This window comes from Ailuropoda melanoleuca, chromosome 7 (genome assembly GCF_002007445.2).
Source record: "Ailuropoda melanoleuca isolate Jingjing chromosome 7, ASM200744v2, whole genome shotgun sequence".
Taxonomy (NCBI): Eukaryota; Metazoa; Chordata; class Mammalia; order Carnivora; family Ursidae; genus Ailuropoda; species Ailuropoda melanoleuca.
Genome location: NC_048224.1, coordinates 11,706,487 through 11,723,714, shown reverse-complemented (window position 1 = coordinate 11,723,714; position 17,228 = coordinate 11,706,487). Strand labels below are relative to the sequence as shown.

Here is a 17,228-nt window from a genome sequence, read left to right as displayed (position 1 = left end):
TAAAGCTCTGTAAAGACTTCTTAACAAGTTTTGTTTTATTTTACCTCCAGTTTAACTTTTTATAGTATTTTTTCTCTAGTAACTACACCATTTTGCGAATGATTTCAGTGTGCTTCAAAGCAGTATCTTTGCCCAAATCTGGAGGCCCTCTCTATGTCCCTGACAGGCTTTCAGAGCTAACTGTAGTGAGTCACTCCCTGAATTGTGGCTTTGAGCAAGGATCTGAGATGCCGCAAAAGTTCATTAAAGTCGAGAACAGCAGGATTACAAGGAAAAGAATTAAGAGGCGGTGCAGTCTTTATTGTTCATATAGGAACACTGTGGTCATTTTCTTCTGGGCCTAAATTCTTTTTTGGGGCTCAGGAAGCTGGCAGGACAACAGACGGGCGTGTGCTGGCTTATCTCTCTTGATACCATTTCAAAGAGTCACACATGAGATACAATGGTCCCTGCCACGTTCCAGAAAGGGCCTTGAATGAGTTTTTGGTCTTATCTCCTGGCAACAGAAGTTACATTATTTCTGAGCAGGCACTGCCAACAGAGAAATGGAGAATTCCATAATCATAATGGATTTTCACATAAAGAGGTTCTTGACAGAATGATGTTTTTGGAATGAAACTTGTCTTTCTACATACCTTTCAGAGACAAAGCATTAAAGGTGAATGATGAAAGAGAGTTTGAGCTTTTAAACAGATAGAGACATATGATTAGGTTATGTTTCTAGAATAAGAGAACAATTATTATTATCATTTTTTTCCTTTGGGCTGAACCGACCACTGGTCTAATCTACTTTATAAGATTTGCTCCGACAGGCTACAGTGGCTAGGGAACAGCAAAGGGTCAACAAATTCCTTTTTAAGCTGCATAGGTTTTCAGAGATGGTGCCAATCTTCTTCTGTGCTTAGGAATGTTACTTGCGACTCTAGCTAGCATGGGGATATCCTGGCAAAACGTCCTTCCCAGAATGCTTGTGAAAACGGTGAAACAAAATCAAAACCCAACTGTACCAGTGTGTACCTCACTGGGATTCTAAGAGTATTGACATATGATTCCAGCTCACTGCCCTGCTTCCCTTTCTACCAGCAAAAGGGAGGGTGTTTTCCCAAGTTTTGTCCTATGTATCCATAGAATGGGAGACCCAGAGCATAAGCTGAGTCAAGATGTGTAATTCTTGGCAGATAGTAGAGTTTTAAGAAATATTTGGGAATCAAGCTAGATTTCCAGTCCAGATTTTATTCATTTATTCTTGATTAGTTAGTACATCCACTTGATTCAAAATTTAAAGGGTAACTAAATGGAATGCTGTGAAATTCTTCCTCTCATCCCCCTCCCGCCTTTCCCCCAGCTACCTGGTTACTCTCCTCACAGGGAACCAGCATTCCCAGGTTCTTGCATCCTGGAAAGTCCTTTTTTGACATAAAAAAGGATATTAAAACTAATTCCCTGAAGAAAACTGTACCTTCTTCTTATTTGTTTTCCTTTTAAGAGCAAAGGACAATTAAATGGGCTGCCTTTTTTTTTTTTTTTTTTTGAACTCTTAGAGCCTTAAGGTCTAAGGAAGCCCTCAAAATATAATGTCAAGGCCAGCACCCATGGGCAACAAGGAGAAGTTAAGGAGTGTAGGAGTGAGTGAGTGAGTGAGTGAGTGAGTGTGTGTGTGTGTGTGTGTTGGGAATGACTTCTTATCCAGGAGACAAAAAGCTATTGTAAAGCAGAAGCTTGGTGGTAGTTTTGCCTCACAAAAGAGAGAAGAAACTGAAGAGCATTTTGATAAGAGGTTAAACAAACTTCATTTCCATAGTATTTGCCAAACTCAACTTTTCCAAACTTTTCCTGAACACAGTGGGCAGTAACACATGAAAAGATAAAAGACTGCAAACCTCTATGCGTGGCAATAGGTGACTGATTTGAGAAAAGATCCTGGCTGAGTTTTGATTCCATTCCATTTCATTCTGTTTGCACAAAAAAACTCAAGTGAGCCCAGGCATCTGGACTCCATGGGCCAAGAAGGCTGTAGAACAGCACCTTGTCCTCTGCTCTCACAAGGGATGCCTAACTCACACCTGTGTTCCTTTCTTGGCCTGTCTAATCCCATATATTCTTTGTGGCGCTGTTCAGGTCCCAGTTCCCCATGAAGTCAACTCAGGCGTCACGAGCCCTCTGTATTTCAGGAGCAACACTCTCCAGGAGACTCAGCGCCCTCTCCCAAGGTCCCTTAAATAAACAACAATGCAGTCTACATTCCAGTATGCAGCAAAGAGGAACAAGTAAGGAAACAGCTCTCGGCTGGAAGCAAGGGGCTTCCCAAGTGGTCCAGAATCTCCCCTGAGACTCTACCTTCTCCTTGAGGTCCTAGAAATCCTACCTTTACTACCATCCTCACCTCTAGCCCCAGGATCAGAGCAGTGACTAAGTTTTATACAGTGCTTTAGAGTTTACAAAATGTTTTTACATATTTAATTTCATTTGACTCTCAAATCAGTCCTGAGAGATGGGTTATCAACCCATATTACTCCTGAGAGAGGAAGACTCATAAAGGTTATATGACTTGACCATTGTTCAAGTCCTATTCCAAAGTTCATGCCCTTTTCATCCTTTTGGTTCAGTAGTGGGCAAAAGTCCTTTCCTTTTTCTTGCTTAATTTGTCTGAGATAGGTTGAAATGCTCAAAGGGAACTTGACTAAAAAGTATGTTAATTGGTAAAAATATAAATTAACTAGTAAATATATAAAAGAAATATGAATAGCATAAAATGGGTAAGTTAAGGAAAAGGTAGGTTATCCATGCCTTCAGGACCTGGCCTCCAAGGGCACTTTTTTCCCCCTCTTCCAGCTTATTGAGATATAATTGATATATACATTGTGCAGGTTTAAGGTGTACAATGTGTTGATTTGACACCCTTATTTATTTGCAAAATGATTACTACCATAGTTAACACCTCCATCTCCTCACATAATTACCATTTCTGTTTTGTGGAAGACCTGCTAAGATTTATTCTCTTAGTAACCTGCAAGTATATAATACAGTATCCCCAGGGCACCCTTAATTTTCCTGGTTCCTCCACTTCAAGAAGGGGAGGGCTGAGGCAAGAGCATGCATTGCCAAGATAGTAATGACTAGCATTAGCTGAGCATTTACTGTGTGCCAAAGCTCCCTTCTAAGCACTTTATACGTATTACCTCATTTACTCCTTTGAAAAGCCCTGGAGGTGTATGCAGTTATTACCTCCATTTTACAGTCAAAGGCAGAGAGAACTTCCAGAACTTGCTCAGGGTCATACAGCTGTTACCACATGGCCAAGCCGGGCTCTCTGACTCTGGAGTCTGTTCCGAACCACTGCGCTGTGCAAACTCTAATGTGCATGTGAAGGGTCTCAACAGAGAGCATGGGACTTAGATGGAGAGATGGGAACAGCACTTTCAGGAGAGAACTGAAACCTTGGTCTTTGATTATAAATCCATAGAGCAGCCATTCAATACTCTTTCTATTCTTCCTCCTCATCAACTTACACTGCTTTCTAACTGTTCTTACTGTTCCTTCTGATATTTTCTAACTAGATAAGAAGTTCCTTGATGTCAGGGGGCATACATCATGCTTCTCTGTTCCTACCCAGCACCTGGCATAGAATGAACCCTTTGATGAGGCACTTGTCTCCTGAATGATTTTCTAGCCAGTAATTTACGCTCAAAATGGCCACAAGTTCTGGTCCTATAAAGAAGAACTTGTGCCAGACACGAGGGTGAAGAAGAGAATAGAATTCTTGGTTCATAGATTCAACAGGAAATTAAGGGGCAGAGGCAGGAAATTAACATGTATTAGCATCCACTTTGTACCAAGCACTAAACTGGGCAGGTTGCATATGATATCTCATTTAGTAGAATTAATTCTGAAAGATGGGCATTATTGTTATGGTCTGAATGTTCGTGTCCCCCCACCCTCCACCCATCAGCTTCATAGGCTGAAATCCTAATGCCTGATGTGATGGTATTAGGACACAGGACCCTAGGGAGATGTATAGATCATAAAGTGGCACCCTCATGGAAAGGCTAGTGTTCTTATAAAAGAGACCCCACAGAAATCCCTAGCTCTTTCCACATTGTGAGGACACAGCAAGAAGGTATTGGCTATGAAACAGGAAGAGGGCCTTCACCAGAATATGACCTTGCACGCACCACGAACCTGGCCTTCCAGTTTCCAGAACTATGAGAAATACGTTTCTGGGGTGGATAAGCCACCCACACTGTAGTGTTTGTTCTAGCAGCCTGAATGGACTAAGAGACATTTTTTATAAATGAGGAAGCAGATGCTGAGGATTTGGAAACAGTTTTTCTAGCTGAGCTACTAGCACTGTCTTCTCCATTGTGCAACCAAGGCAGGGGCCCTAGGTCATGATCCCGTCTTCCCTTCCACCATCTGCCTCCAGGCCCTGGGACCACTGTACAACTGTCTCTAGCACCACACAGACACAAGAAGGCACAGAACCAGAGCTGGCATTTTCAAAAGCCAGTTCAGGGTTGGGGAAGGATTTATTAGGTAAAGTGTAGAGTTCCTCATTTTCCCACTGATGGACTTTCGATACCTGTCTATTTCTGGGACATCCAACTCATTCACGTCATTCCCGTTAAACATGGCGGGGAGGGCAGGCGGGCCTGGGAATTGTGTCCTTGTGCCAGGAAAGGGCAGGGGCAAGTGTGAGTTTCTCAAGGTCCCCATTTCCTGACTACTTGGAGTCTTAAAATTAGCTTGTGCCTGGATGCTTGCTGTGGCTTGGAACAGTGGCAAGGCAGGGAGATTTACTGCCTCGCTTTCTGTGTCCAACTATTTTAAGTGTCACTTATGCTCTGGTGTCTTTTTAAATTTATATGGATGTTCACTCCAATCTAAAGAACCACCGTCCTCCTTCCTGTGGCTTCCTCATAAATGCCCACTGAAATACTGATTTAGTTTTATAGTATATGTGCTATACAGCTTCCTGCAGTCCCCATGGGGTCTCTCTTCTCTCCTTTGGATTTTATTAAAAAGAAAAGACAAAAGTACATAAGCATGTGCCATAAAAAACCACCAAATGCTGACCTTTCTTCTTAATTGCAAAGCATATTCTTTTTTGTGGGCAAAGCTGTAGGAAATCAAAAGCATTTTCCTTGTGACTTAAAACCTCAGGCTTTCAATACAAATGAGGAAACAGATGCCAACTTGTGTCTCTTCAAAAACGGTCAGGATAAATTTCTCTTCTTTCCCTCTCCTCATCAAATATGCTAGCACTCGCCCGCCCCCCCCTTATTTTTGCCTTTTCTCTGCATCACTTTTCTTGCCATTTCTGCAATTTCTGATGGGACGGGCCCCCATGGTGGATTAATTTTTACCTAACTACTGGCCATCAGAACTTACCGTTCCCACGATCTTTGGAGAGGAAGCAGTGATGATCTTAGTCTTCCTAACAATCATATGAAAAGTGGCTTCCCAACAGGTGTGGCCTAGGGTACTGACTGACCTTTGCTGTGTGAATCGCCTCCTGACGGGGTGCAGGAAGTGCTCGATCTGATCTGTATCAGAATAATCAGGAAGTGCACAGGGTGGGGTTAGGGTGGAAGTATGTGGGACAGATGATAAAGTTAGAGGAGAAATGAGATGGAAAATGACTCAAGAGGCTTTCTAAGCCAAGGTCCTGCTACCTAATCCTGTTTTAAAGAGTATTTATTTTTGAGAGAGAGAGAGTGTGTATGGGCGCACATATGAGCAGGGAGGAGCAGGGAATCTTAAGCAGGCTCCACACTCAGCATGGAGCCCGATGTGGGGCTTGATCTCACCACCCCGAGATCACAACTTGAGCTGAAATCGAGTCGGATGCTTAGCCAACTGAGCCACCCAGGGACCCCTCACCTGAGAATATTTATGCAGCCTATTTTCTCCCCAGGACCTAGAATCTAGTTGGGAGACATGACATAAATGGGAGATAATTTTAATAATAGAAATTTCGATCTGCTCGGTGTCCTGTCAGTGGTCTAGAACATGGGTTGACTAGCTATGGCCTGAGTGCCAAACCCAGCCTTGTTTCTGTAAATAAAGTTTTACTGGACCACAGCTCTACCCATTTGTTCTTATTGTCTGTGGCTGTTCTACTCAACAACTGCAGAGTTGAGTCCTTGCAACAGGTACCCTGTGGCCCTCAATGTGTAAAGTATTTCCCTCCTGTCTGGCCCTTTACGGAAAAGTTTGCCCAACCCTGGTCTGGAGTAGATGCCTCCGGAGGTCAGCAAGGCGGGATCAGCTCAGGATGGAGCACTACTAAAGGCCTCACAAAATGGCTTGAACTGTGCCTTGAAGACTTCTAGGGTTTAGCTAGAAAGGAAGGGGCAGGAGATGGTATTCCAGGCAAGGAAGAATCAAAGCTATGGCAATTGCTAGGCAACAGTTTGATTGGAATGGAGGAATTATTTGAAATAGGAATAAGATAGAAGGATGAATATAGAGGCTAGGTCTGAATAGCAAGGAGTCTTGAATGCCAGGCTAAAATTTTTTAAATGATAGAGCCCACCATTTCCCCACCCCAGTGTCTACATGAGTAGAAAGGGGAGAAAGGGACGTGGAAGTGACTTTTAAAGTCCATTCAAGCTCTGAGAATCAGTTTTTAAAAGTACTGATGCATACCCCCCACCCCCAGAGATTCTGTCTTAATTGGTCTCAGGAGGGACTTTTCTTTTTTAAAACTTCTCAGGGGACGCTAGTGCAATTGGGAACCTCTTCCTAGATGAAGGAAATGGCCAGGCACGTGCCTGCAGAAGCCCAGCTGAGGGCCAGGTAGAGGTAGCAGGTGCCCAACATATGTGAGTCAAATTAAGTCAGCAATATTGGCTTGTACCAGAGCCAGCCTGATAAACCTCTGCTTTACTAGAGTCGGCTATATAATATGCAGTTGGCCACATGGTTTCCAATAAAAGAAATCACTTCTGCCTGCCCTTGCCTAATCCTGGAAAAGCCCATGATGCTCAATGCGATATTGAGTCTGTTTATAAATTTGGGCATTTATAGTTCTTTCTCTCACTGTTATTTTAACATGACCATTTACAAGGCCTTACACAATTTGCCCTTGGCCTTGTTACGTCTCTGATCTTCTCTCTCCCACACACAACCCCCGTGACTCCATTCCTGCCACACTACACTAGCGTCTTTGTTGTTCCTTGAACACACTAGGCATGTCCCTGCCTCATGGACTCCACACTGGCTCTTCCACTGCCTTGCCTCTCCTCCCCTCTGCTCTTCCCCTCCTCTAACTTCCCTTCCCTTCTTCTCTTTCTCCAGAGACATGCAAGGCTCAATAGCTCATGTTCAAGTCTTCGCTCAAAGATAACTTTCTTCATGAGCCCTGTCTTGCCAATCTAATTGAAAATTGCAACCTCGTTCCCACACAGGCACTATCCATCCTTCCTGCCCTGTTTTATTTTTTCCCATAGCACTTACCTAATATATTATGCCTTCCATACCTCCTAATATACTATGTCATTTACTTCATTGTGTTTGCTATTTCCCTTAGCACAATGAAAGCTGCATGAGAGAAGGGATTTTTATTTTGTTCTCTGTTGCATCCCCAGTGCCTTCGAAGGTGCCCAGAACATAGAAGTTGCTCAGTAAGGAAGTGTCTTTTCCATTGGTGCTTGGAAAGCTTTTACTCATCATTTAAGACTGAGTTTGAACAGTTCCTCTCTGAAGCCTGCTCTGATTTTCCCTTCGTAGAAGAAAGGGGTCCTTCCTTCCCTGGTTCCCTTTGGTTTTTTCTGCAACTCTTCAGAGCTCTTTCTCACACACGCCTGACTTTTCTCTCTCTCCTACCGCTTCTGAGCACCTCCAATGCTGCGGGAGGGTATAGGACCCAGCATCTAATGGAGACTGGACAGGTTGTGTGTTAAGGTAATGAACCAGGATTTAATAGCAGAAGCTTTGACTATCCTTTAACAACACTTATTACAGTTGTACACCCAGGCAGTTCTCCATTTTATTCCAACATGTTGACTTGAGTGGTCTGAAATGTGTCATCAGCACATAGGAGGTACTCGAGCTTTCCAGAGAATTGTATGGACTACCATTGCCCCCTGACGTTAATTTATTTACCAAGCACTGTCGCTGTTACATCCTACATACCCCAGAACTTGTTCTCTTCTTTCCACTCTCTCCAGCTTTCTATTCTCATCCACGGTATTCTCTTACCTGAAATATTTCCTAAATGGTGGACTCTATCTAGTTCCTTCCCTGGAACCCATCCCCTGGCACAGTAGCCAGAACAGGCTTTTAAATACAGAAATCAGGGGCGCCTGGGTAGCGCAGTGGTTGGGCATCTGCCTTCGGCTCAGGGCGTGATCCCAGTGTTCTGGGTTCGAGCCCCACATCAGGCTCCTCCGCTGGGAGCCTGCTTCTTCCTCTCCCACTCCCCCTGCTTGTGTTCCCTCTCTCACTGGCCATCTCTCTCTGTCAAATAAATAAATAAATAACATCTTAAAAAAATAAATAAATACAGAAATCAGATGATGTCTCTCTCCTGATTTTAAACCATTCAGAGACTTCCCATTGCAATTAGTGCAAAGAGTGAAAGTCTTACCAGGGATCAAAGAGCGCGAGCAACTTGCTCCTGCTTTTCTCTCTCTTCACCTTAGGGCTTTCTCCCCTTAGTTACAGTTACGACGCTTCCTTAAATGCTCTAAGCTCTCTTGCTTCAGAACGTGGGCTGCTTCCTCTGCCTTGGAATGCTCTGGATTGCCTCTGTCTGGGATGCTCGCTCTTCACTTGGGTCACTTCCGGCCTCTCTTCTAATCTCAGCTCAAATACCTCCTCCTCAAGGAAACTTGCCTGAAGCTCAGGCCAAGGGTGCTGTCCTGTCACATGTCTCCAGAGCACCCGTAGTTACTCTTTTGATTACAGTCTTACTTGAATAACTCTCCCCACCAGGCTTGAAGCGTCCACCGGAATTCAAACCGAAGAAGGGCAGGTACGTTAATCTCCTTGTTACTGTATCTTCAGATCTAGGTCAGTGCCTCATGCATAGGAAATGCTCAATAAATTTTTCTGGAATGAATGAATGAGATCTAGGTTTATCTATCGTATTTACTGTGTATCCCTGGCTCTCGCACAGGGTCTGGGTCATATTAGGCACTCAACAAATATTTATTCAATGAGCAAGCTGATCTGTCTTTGAGATACTGCCTTCTTAGGCCCTTCACCAAGGCTTTCAACTTTGAACATTAATATTTATCCAACTGTTTTCTGAAATATCCTCCTACTTTGAGAGGTTTACATGAGAACAATGACTAGAGACTCCAGACTTGGGTCCCATACATTCTAGCCACAGCTCCCTCATCGGTGTGGTAGGATTTGTAGGAACTGCATCTGGGCCAGCCATGCTCTGCAATTCTCAGCACTTCAAATGAATAGAGAAGAAAATGTGCAGGCTGCCAGTCTCAGGTGGTCAGAAGGAAAACACCACTGCCTGGCTGTGGTGTGTGGGCCTTGGCCTCACTGCCTGGCTCCTCCAGGACTGGAAGGGCTCTGAGAAGTGGAACTGTTACCATGCAGGGCCCTGGGGAGCCTGCTGATGCCGCTGAGAGGCTGCTGTGTGTGTTGGCTGTGACCCTTGAGCCCCCCGCTGAGGAGAGGGGCCAGGCACAATGACTTCTTTCATGGAAAACTTTACTCTGCAAACCCAGGTTTGAATGCCTGAATCTCTCTCCTCTCGGTTAATCAAAAGGCACGAGAAAAGGTTTGTGCTGTTTGGCTCTCTGTGGGACTAGCATGACATGAGGTTCCAGGAGAGAAGTCAGGAGTTCCTCTGACAGGGACATCACAGCTTGCTCGCTCATGAAGGAGAGTTTGGCACTAAATACAGGGGGCGGACCAAACCCGATGGATATATTCTGTGAGACATCCTAACAGGTTCTGGACCTAAATAAGATAGGCTTAGAAAAGAGATTGAACTGCTTTTCTTAAGCCACACGTAATCATGTGTTTTATTATTGGAAGCACCCAAGGTCATCTAATTTTGACAAAGATCTAGGGCCTTTTCATAATACCGACTTTCTCTTTCCCGACCTTCCTGAGAAAGATCTCTACCACTGTAAGTTAGGTTTGTTGGCTTGCTTTTTTCTTTCAGGCTCTTTTACTTCATGGAGAACGCCTAACCTAGTGATAGGATAAAGGACAGAGTGGTACGGTGCCAAGAGTATGGTCCTCCTCAGAAACAGGAGCTATGTGATCACCACCATAGACTTTGGTATTCTTTCTACACAATGAGGTGGATGGACTGGATCAGCGACTGACAAACATTTTCTGTGAAGGACTAGAAAGGAAATACTTTAGACTTCTGGGCCGTATGGTTTCTGTCACAAGTATTTAACTCTACCATTTTGGTGTGAAAGAAGTCACAGACAATACATAGGTAAATAAATGGGCACGGTGGCATGCCAATAAAAATTTATTTACAAAAACAAGCGGGGACCTAGATTTGGCCCAGGGATTATAGTTTGCCAACCGTGTAAGACATTATCTCTTAAAAGTGTTTATGTAATAATTCTAGAATGTGATTGCCAAATTTGGGTATCAGCTTAGTCTAGGCAAGTATTTAAAACATACACATCATATATATATGTGTTTGTATATATGTCATATTTACAGACCCATATCTTGTACATATCTATATGCCTATTTCTGACCAAAATGGAGTAAGAGATGGAATTTACCTTCCTGCTTAAAATAATAAAAAATGAACAGAATGTAAGAGGCAATGGTTTTCAAGACACTGGACATTAGGCAATGAAGGACACTGCTCCTTGAGAAATGGGAAACAAAACAATGTTGCCCCAGCTCAGCGCCTTGAGACAGTTTCCAGGCTGCAACACAGGGAAACCTAGGTGGAGCCCAGGGTACTTGAGAGTTTAGGAGAGGGAGCTGAAAGCACAGGGAGATCAAGGTGGCTCAAGTTTCCAGAATGGAGTATGAGAGAAGAGAGAACTGCAGGTATGGAATGAATAAATGAATTTCTCAAATCTGAAAAAGATCCCCCTTGAGTATTCAGTAGAATGCACATCAGTGCATGCATATAAAGAAATCCCAGAGGCAGAGAAAAGGGAAAGAATTAGAGGTAGCAGTTTTTGGTGCTCACACAGGGTACCGAATAGCACCTGTTCCTATCAGCCAGGCTGGAAAATCTCATGATTCATAGGGTGTTGGGCAGAATGTGGTATTGGTGTAAAGAGACTATAATATGTGTAAAGAGACAAATATATCACTGAAACAGAATGGTCTGGAAATATACCCACACATATAATGATAACTGATTTTCCACAAAGGTGCCAAGGCAATTCAGTGGAGAAAGAATCATCTTTTCAACAAATGGTAGTGGAACAAGTTGGGTAACCATATGCATAAGAATGAACTTCAATATATACCTCACACCTTAGGTAAAAATAAACTCAAAAGAAATGATAGGCCTAACTGTAAAACCTAAATCCATATAATATGGATATAAAGCTTCTGGAAGAAAACATGGGAGAAGATCTTTGCTACCTTGGAGTAGGCAAAATTTCCTAAATACAACAGCAAAAGAACCATCTCGAAAAGAAAAAAAAAATGAATAGGTTGAACTTCATCAAATTTAAAATATTCTGATTTTTGAAAGACACTAAAAGAGTAAAAGGACAGCCATGGAGTGGGACAAAATATTTGGAAATTTATATATCTGATAAAAGACTTGCATTTAAAGTATATAAAGAACTCTCAAAATTCAGTAAGTAAACAAACAACCCAATTATAAAAAACAGGGAAAAATTGAATAGACACTTCACCCAAGAAGAAATCAGGATGGCAAATAGCACACGAAAAGATGCTCGACATTAACAACTACCAGGAAAATACAAATTAAAATCACAACAAGAAACCACTGCAGACCTAGAAGAATGTCTAAAATGAAAAAGACTGACTATATTTAGCAAGTGCTGCCGAGGATGTGAGGAAACCAGAACTGTCAGACACTGGAGGTGGGAATGTAAAGTAGTCCAACTACTTTGGAAAAAAGGCTGGAAGACTGAAAAACAGCCTGGCTGTTTCTTAAAATGTTAAATAAACACCTACTATGTGATCCAGCCATTTCACTGTTAGGTGTTTAATCAAGAGAAATGAAATTGTGTGTCCATACAAAGACGAGTAGACAAATACCTATAGCAACTCATTGCTATACAACCAGAAACTGGAAATGACCATTCTGTCCCTCAACAAGTGGGTGATGAAACAAACTGTAGTCTGTCTGTACAATGGAAACTAGTTGACAAAAACATGCACTGCTGATGCATGTTACAATATGGATGAATGCCAAAATATGGATGAATGCCAAAATAATTATCCTGAATGAAAGAAGCCATTCCCTGCAAAGTATGAGTTCTTTTATAAAACATTTTAGAAATCTAATCTAATTTATCTATACTGTGAGCAGATCAGTTGTTGCCGGGGGGAGGGGGTGTGGGTGGACATGGGGTGGGGCAAGGGTGTGAAGGCTTGATTTTCAAAAAGGGCATGAGGTAACTTTGGGGATGATGAATATCTTCATTATATTGACTGCTGTCATGTTCACAGGTGTATCCATGTATCAGAATTTTAGACTTTAGACATCAAATTTTAGACTTTAAATATATATTATTTATGCCAATGCCAATTATCTCTCAATAAAGCTGTTAAAAAACTTTTATGTCAAACATATATAAATATCTAATGTATCTTACAAATCATTAAAATAAGTACCTATGAACAAAGGACCTGACAGGCAACCTAAGTGAGTGCAAATGACTGACAAACATTAAAACCAGAATTCTTAGAAATCACCAAGAAATAAAAATTTTAAATGATATACTTTTCACACTGTATTTTATACTATTGTGTATTCACCAATTAAAACGGTAAGTATAAAAACTCTTGGTCATACCTACCATTGATACTATTTTAGGGAAGCAAGAATACTCATATAGTGCTGTGCACATATAAATAGGTAGAACATTTTGGAGGGCAATTTGAAAACAGCACAAACTAAAATATATAAAACTTTTGACACAATAATTCCACTTCTAGAAATTATCCTAAGAGAGATGTACACAAAAATTTTAGGAATAAGAATATTCACCTTATCTATGTTTTTATATGAGCAAAAATTGCGAAGTATCTAAAAGTTCAACATTAGAGAGTTGGTATGAAACCTCCTACCAATGCAGCCACCAGAATTAAACCTGTAGAAGAATATATAGAGACATGGAAACGTAATTGTTATATATCAGTGAAAAAAGTTGCAAGCCGTATACAGAGTATGATTTTGTTTTAGACAAAAGATATGTATAATGTGCATATTAATGGCTACGAAAAAGATATTTGCACGGTTTTATCTGGGCTAGGCAACCACAGATAATTTTTAGTTTTTAATTTTTGCTTCTATTTTTAATTGTTCTACAATGAAGTTGTATTGCTCTTAAAATAAAAACTCCATGAAAAGTTATTTTTTGCATAATACCAATGCTAATGCCCTATAAATGATACTGTGAAAAATATTAATTTTGAGTCTTAGTGACCTCCAAAAATTGAACAGAAAGCTGCAAAAAAGTGTAGGTGTGTGGGGAGGCCCGAGAGTCTACTACCCTGGAACTGGAGCCTGGAGGACTAGACCCGGACCACTAAAGGGGGGTGGCATGGGCCTTGCCCTCCATAGCAGTTGGCACAGTTCAGGCTTTCCAGCAGAAAGGACAGCTGTAAAATAATGACTGAGAAAATCAGTACCCATCTTGCCCAGGACAATGGATCTGGTTGTGTTGGGTCCACTCTGCATGGCCAAGCCTCCACTGGCGATTTTCCATGTCTGTGTCATACGGTGAGGAGTATGAGAGCAACAAGGGGCTCACTGGTCCCAAGTCTTCACTTATAGTCATGGAAAGTGAGGCCCACAGGGGCCCATGCATGTGTGGCTCAATCAACATTCCTTCTGGAAAGTTCCAGCAGTGGCTTGAAGTGAAATCAATACCAGAGTGTCTGTCAACTAAGAGAGTCATTTCTGGAATAGAATCACCTACTGGGAATCTCAAGGCTTGAGTCATAACAGAGAAGAGTTAGCTCCCATATATGGCTTTAGAAAACCCCCAATCTCCTTTATTTCCTTCTTCCCATGAAAACTCGAGGATCAGGTCCTGACTTATTATCCCTATGCCACAGAACCACGAAGTTCTCTGAACCTGTTGCAGCCACTAATCTCATCAATGGGAGGAATACATACACAGGAATGTCACCAGTTACTGGCCACGCAGGGTTGGCAAATGGCTTTCATCCTGTATATCAACTGCCACCATGCCTGGTGGAATGTTAGAATGAATTCCAAGGCAGTGCCTGGGCTGATTGAAAAAGAATGATGTGATTGATTGGACATGTGTTGGTTGTGGAAGGGGCGATTACCAGTATCTTTGCCACATATTTCCATCCTGGTATAGAACATCTCTTATGCTCAAAATAGGGTTTCTTCCTTAAATTGCTCCCGCTACTGATTACTCTTACAGAATATCAGATAAATTCTTTCAAATATTACTTGTAGTACATCATTCTCCTACTTAGAAACCCTCTAAAGGTCTGTCCCACATAGTAAATCTATTTCCATAGTCTAATAATCAAGGACCTCCACATTTTGACACTGTTTACCATTCTAAATTCTCAGCAACCCTACACAGACTTGCCTCCCTGACCTATTTTTGTACCCGGAGCAGGCACTCTGGTCTAAAAGGGCCACCAACAGGAGCCAGGGATGGGAACCAGCCCAATTAAGAGCAACTAGACTAACAGATCAGGATGAGTCAATAGCTGGGGAGGCTCAAGATGGAGGAGGTATATGAGAATTCTTGGGGTAAGAGTCAAAGCCGAAGCTGAGTGGACAAGCTCTGGCTGAGGCTTGTTCCTTTAAGTGGCCTAGTTTCTATCCCAGTTAAGCTGCCCATCATCACTTTTAAAGCAGTGGTATGTTATAGCTGTTTCTGGACAGCGCCAGGCTGATAGTATCTTCTTCACCCTCAATGCCTGATTCCCTTCCTTGCGGCCTATTTGAATCCCACCCAGTTTCTGTGCTTAGCTCCAAAGCATCAGTTAGGCCCTGGTCTATTTCAAGTGGCTTACTTCTCAGAAAGTTAATACTTGACATCATTTCCTAATTCATCTCCACAATTCCATGCAGATCCCTCCCCCACTTCTGCAGTGCTGGCGAGGCATCAACATTTACTGCTTGAGTCCATGTTGCCCAAGCAGCTACATTCAGGGACTTTATGGCTACTGACTCACTGTCCCATTCAAATGGAACAGTCTGGATGTGAACTAGGGTATTATGGTGTCTCTCAACTGTTAGATTTAAAATACCAGTCTAAGGTAACAAAGCACTATAAACTAGCAAAGGAATGCAGCAGCATAAGGCACAATAAATTCTTATTGCTCATGGCTACAATGAGACAGAATATTATTCCAGAATAAGGGAGAAAGAAAGTAAAACTATCATGGAAAAATATGAGCAGGTTAATTTTTCCAGCATGCTGAATGGCACCTGAGTGACCTAAGAGCTATTGAACTTGAAAATAAACAATTGCTGTGCACTCTGCTAGTGACTGGGCTATGATTAATAGTTAGGACAATTTCTCATAGCGATGAGTCTAAAATAAAGACAAATTTACAATGCTCATATTTAATTTGGAATACATTTACCATCTATAAGCCAAAAGAAAGCGGTTTTGAACTTCTATGAATTCTGATTAACATGATGTGGAAAAACTCAATGCCAAGCTTGCGTAAGTTAGGGGAAACAGGATAGGGCTACTTGTCATTACATGTGTCTTATTTTTAGGATCAGATCAGAAACAGAGAAATTATAAGCTTTTTCCATATGCTCATATACTATGAGCATTCTTTCTTAATTTTAGATAATAATGAAAATTGAAGGTAATCTTTCTGTTTGTGATCCGACACCAGTCCCTGTGGCCCCGTATTGATAATAATCACCGGTATGACTAGGCACCCTTTGGCCTCCTGCTCCTTGCTAGGTGGTGGGGAGGAGAAAAGGGAATAGTTTGAGCCAAAGGAATAGTTTTCGTTACCATTACCAATATTTGGGACCACAAAGAGTTAGTGTGAGGGTTTCCCCCATTTCGTAGACCTGTTTATCCCCCCCACACCCCAGGACTTTGAAGGCAGATAACTCTTCCCTTCCACCTTGACCCTCTCCAGAAGTCATGATGGGAGTACAGAGGTTCCTGTGGTATGATTCTGGTATGAAGGGCCCATGATTCTGGTCTCCAAGATTCTGGTATGAAGGGCCCAGGACACAGATGCCTTTGTACACCAGTAGGCACCAGCCATGTGGGCAATAACTTGGTGAAGGTTCCCATTGACAGATGCCAGGGAAGTCGTACTTGGTCAAGTTATTTAAACACTTGCTTGAGGAGTCCATCTGGGTTGGTTTCAGGCCCTACCTATAGAAGGCTAGCCTAAATAGAATCATCTAGCTTTTTCTTCTTGAAAGCTGATGATAGCTCTAGTTTAGTTGTGAGGAGGTCATGGGGGCACACTGGGGTATGGCTGGCAAGGGGAGATGAGCTATTTTTACTGCTCTGCTCTTTACTTACTGTTCAGTGAGTCGATCTGATTGAGAGGATCTGGACTGTGGCATTAACCCAAGAGGATTCAGAAAGGAGCCATGTTGGAATCGAGACAAGCTAGAGTCCAGACTAAGGTCTGTACTCACCTCACATGGAAAGTCAGCCAAGTTTCCACTGGTGAGTCTGGATTCTGTAGGCAATTTAGTGATTTCCTGTTGGCCACCCCCTCCTGCTGCCTCCCTCCCACCTGCAAGCAGTCACCCATCCATAAATCCTGTCCAGCCCTGGATTGTAGCCCAATGTTCCAGAGATTTGGACTCACCAAGGAGAGCGGAATTCCCAGGATCCAGGACCAGCTGTGCTCCTAGAGGAGATGTCAGCACTGAGGGAAGGTTCGGTCCAGTGGCTGAAAGCAAGGCCCTGATGTCTTCCAACTGTGTGGGGACTTGGGGGGGATCTGTGGGAAGGCAGATGGGGAGTCAGGCAGGTTAAAGCATGAAGGCTATATTAAGGGGGGAAGGAAAGGTGGGTATGCATGTAAGGCAGGCATTATGGTTGCCTTTAAGCGTCGTTGTTTTCCCATAGAGAAGGTGT

The 17,228-nt window shown here is 42.5% G+C and overlaps 1 protein-coding gene across 5 annotated transcripts in view; it reads right to left on the bottom strand.

Moving 5' to 3' along the window:
- ADAMTSL1 (ADAMTS like 1) overlaps positions 1–17,228 on the bottom strand; it is an 861,688-nt gene that overhangs the window by 49,801 nt on the left and 794,659 nt on the right. For 4 of the 5 annotated variants that reach the window (XM_034663958.1, XM_034663959.1, XM_034663961.1 and 1 more), the window contains one exon: positions 16,957–17,091. In XM_034663958.1, coding sequence (XP_034519849.1) covers positions 16,957–17,091 — 135 coding nt within the window. Of the gene's footprint in view, positions 1–16,210; positions 16,825–16,956; positions 17,092–17,228 lie in introns of those variants that run through there. The other variant, XM_019801253.2, reaches the window with a different exon arrangement.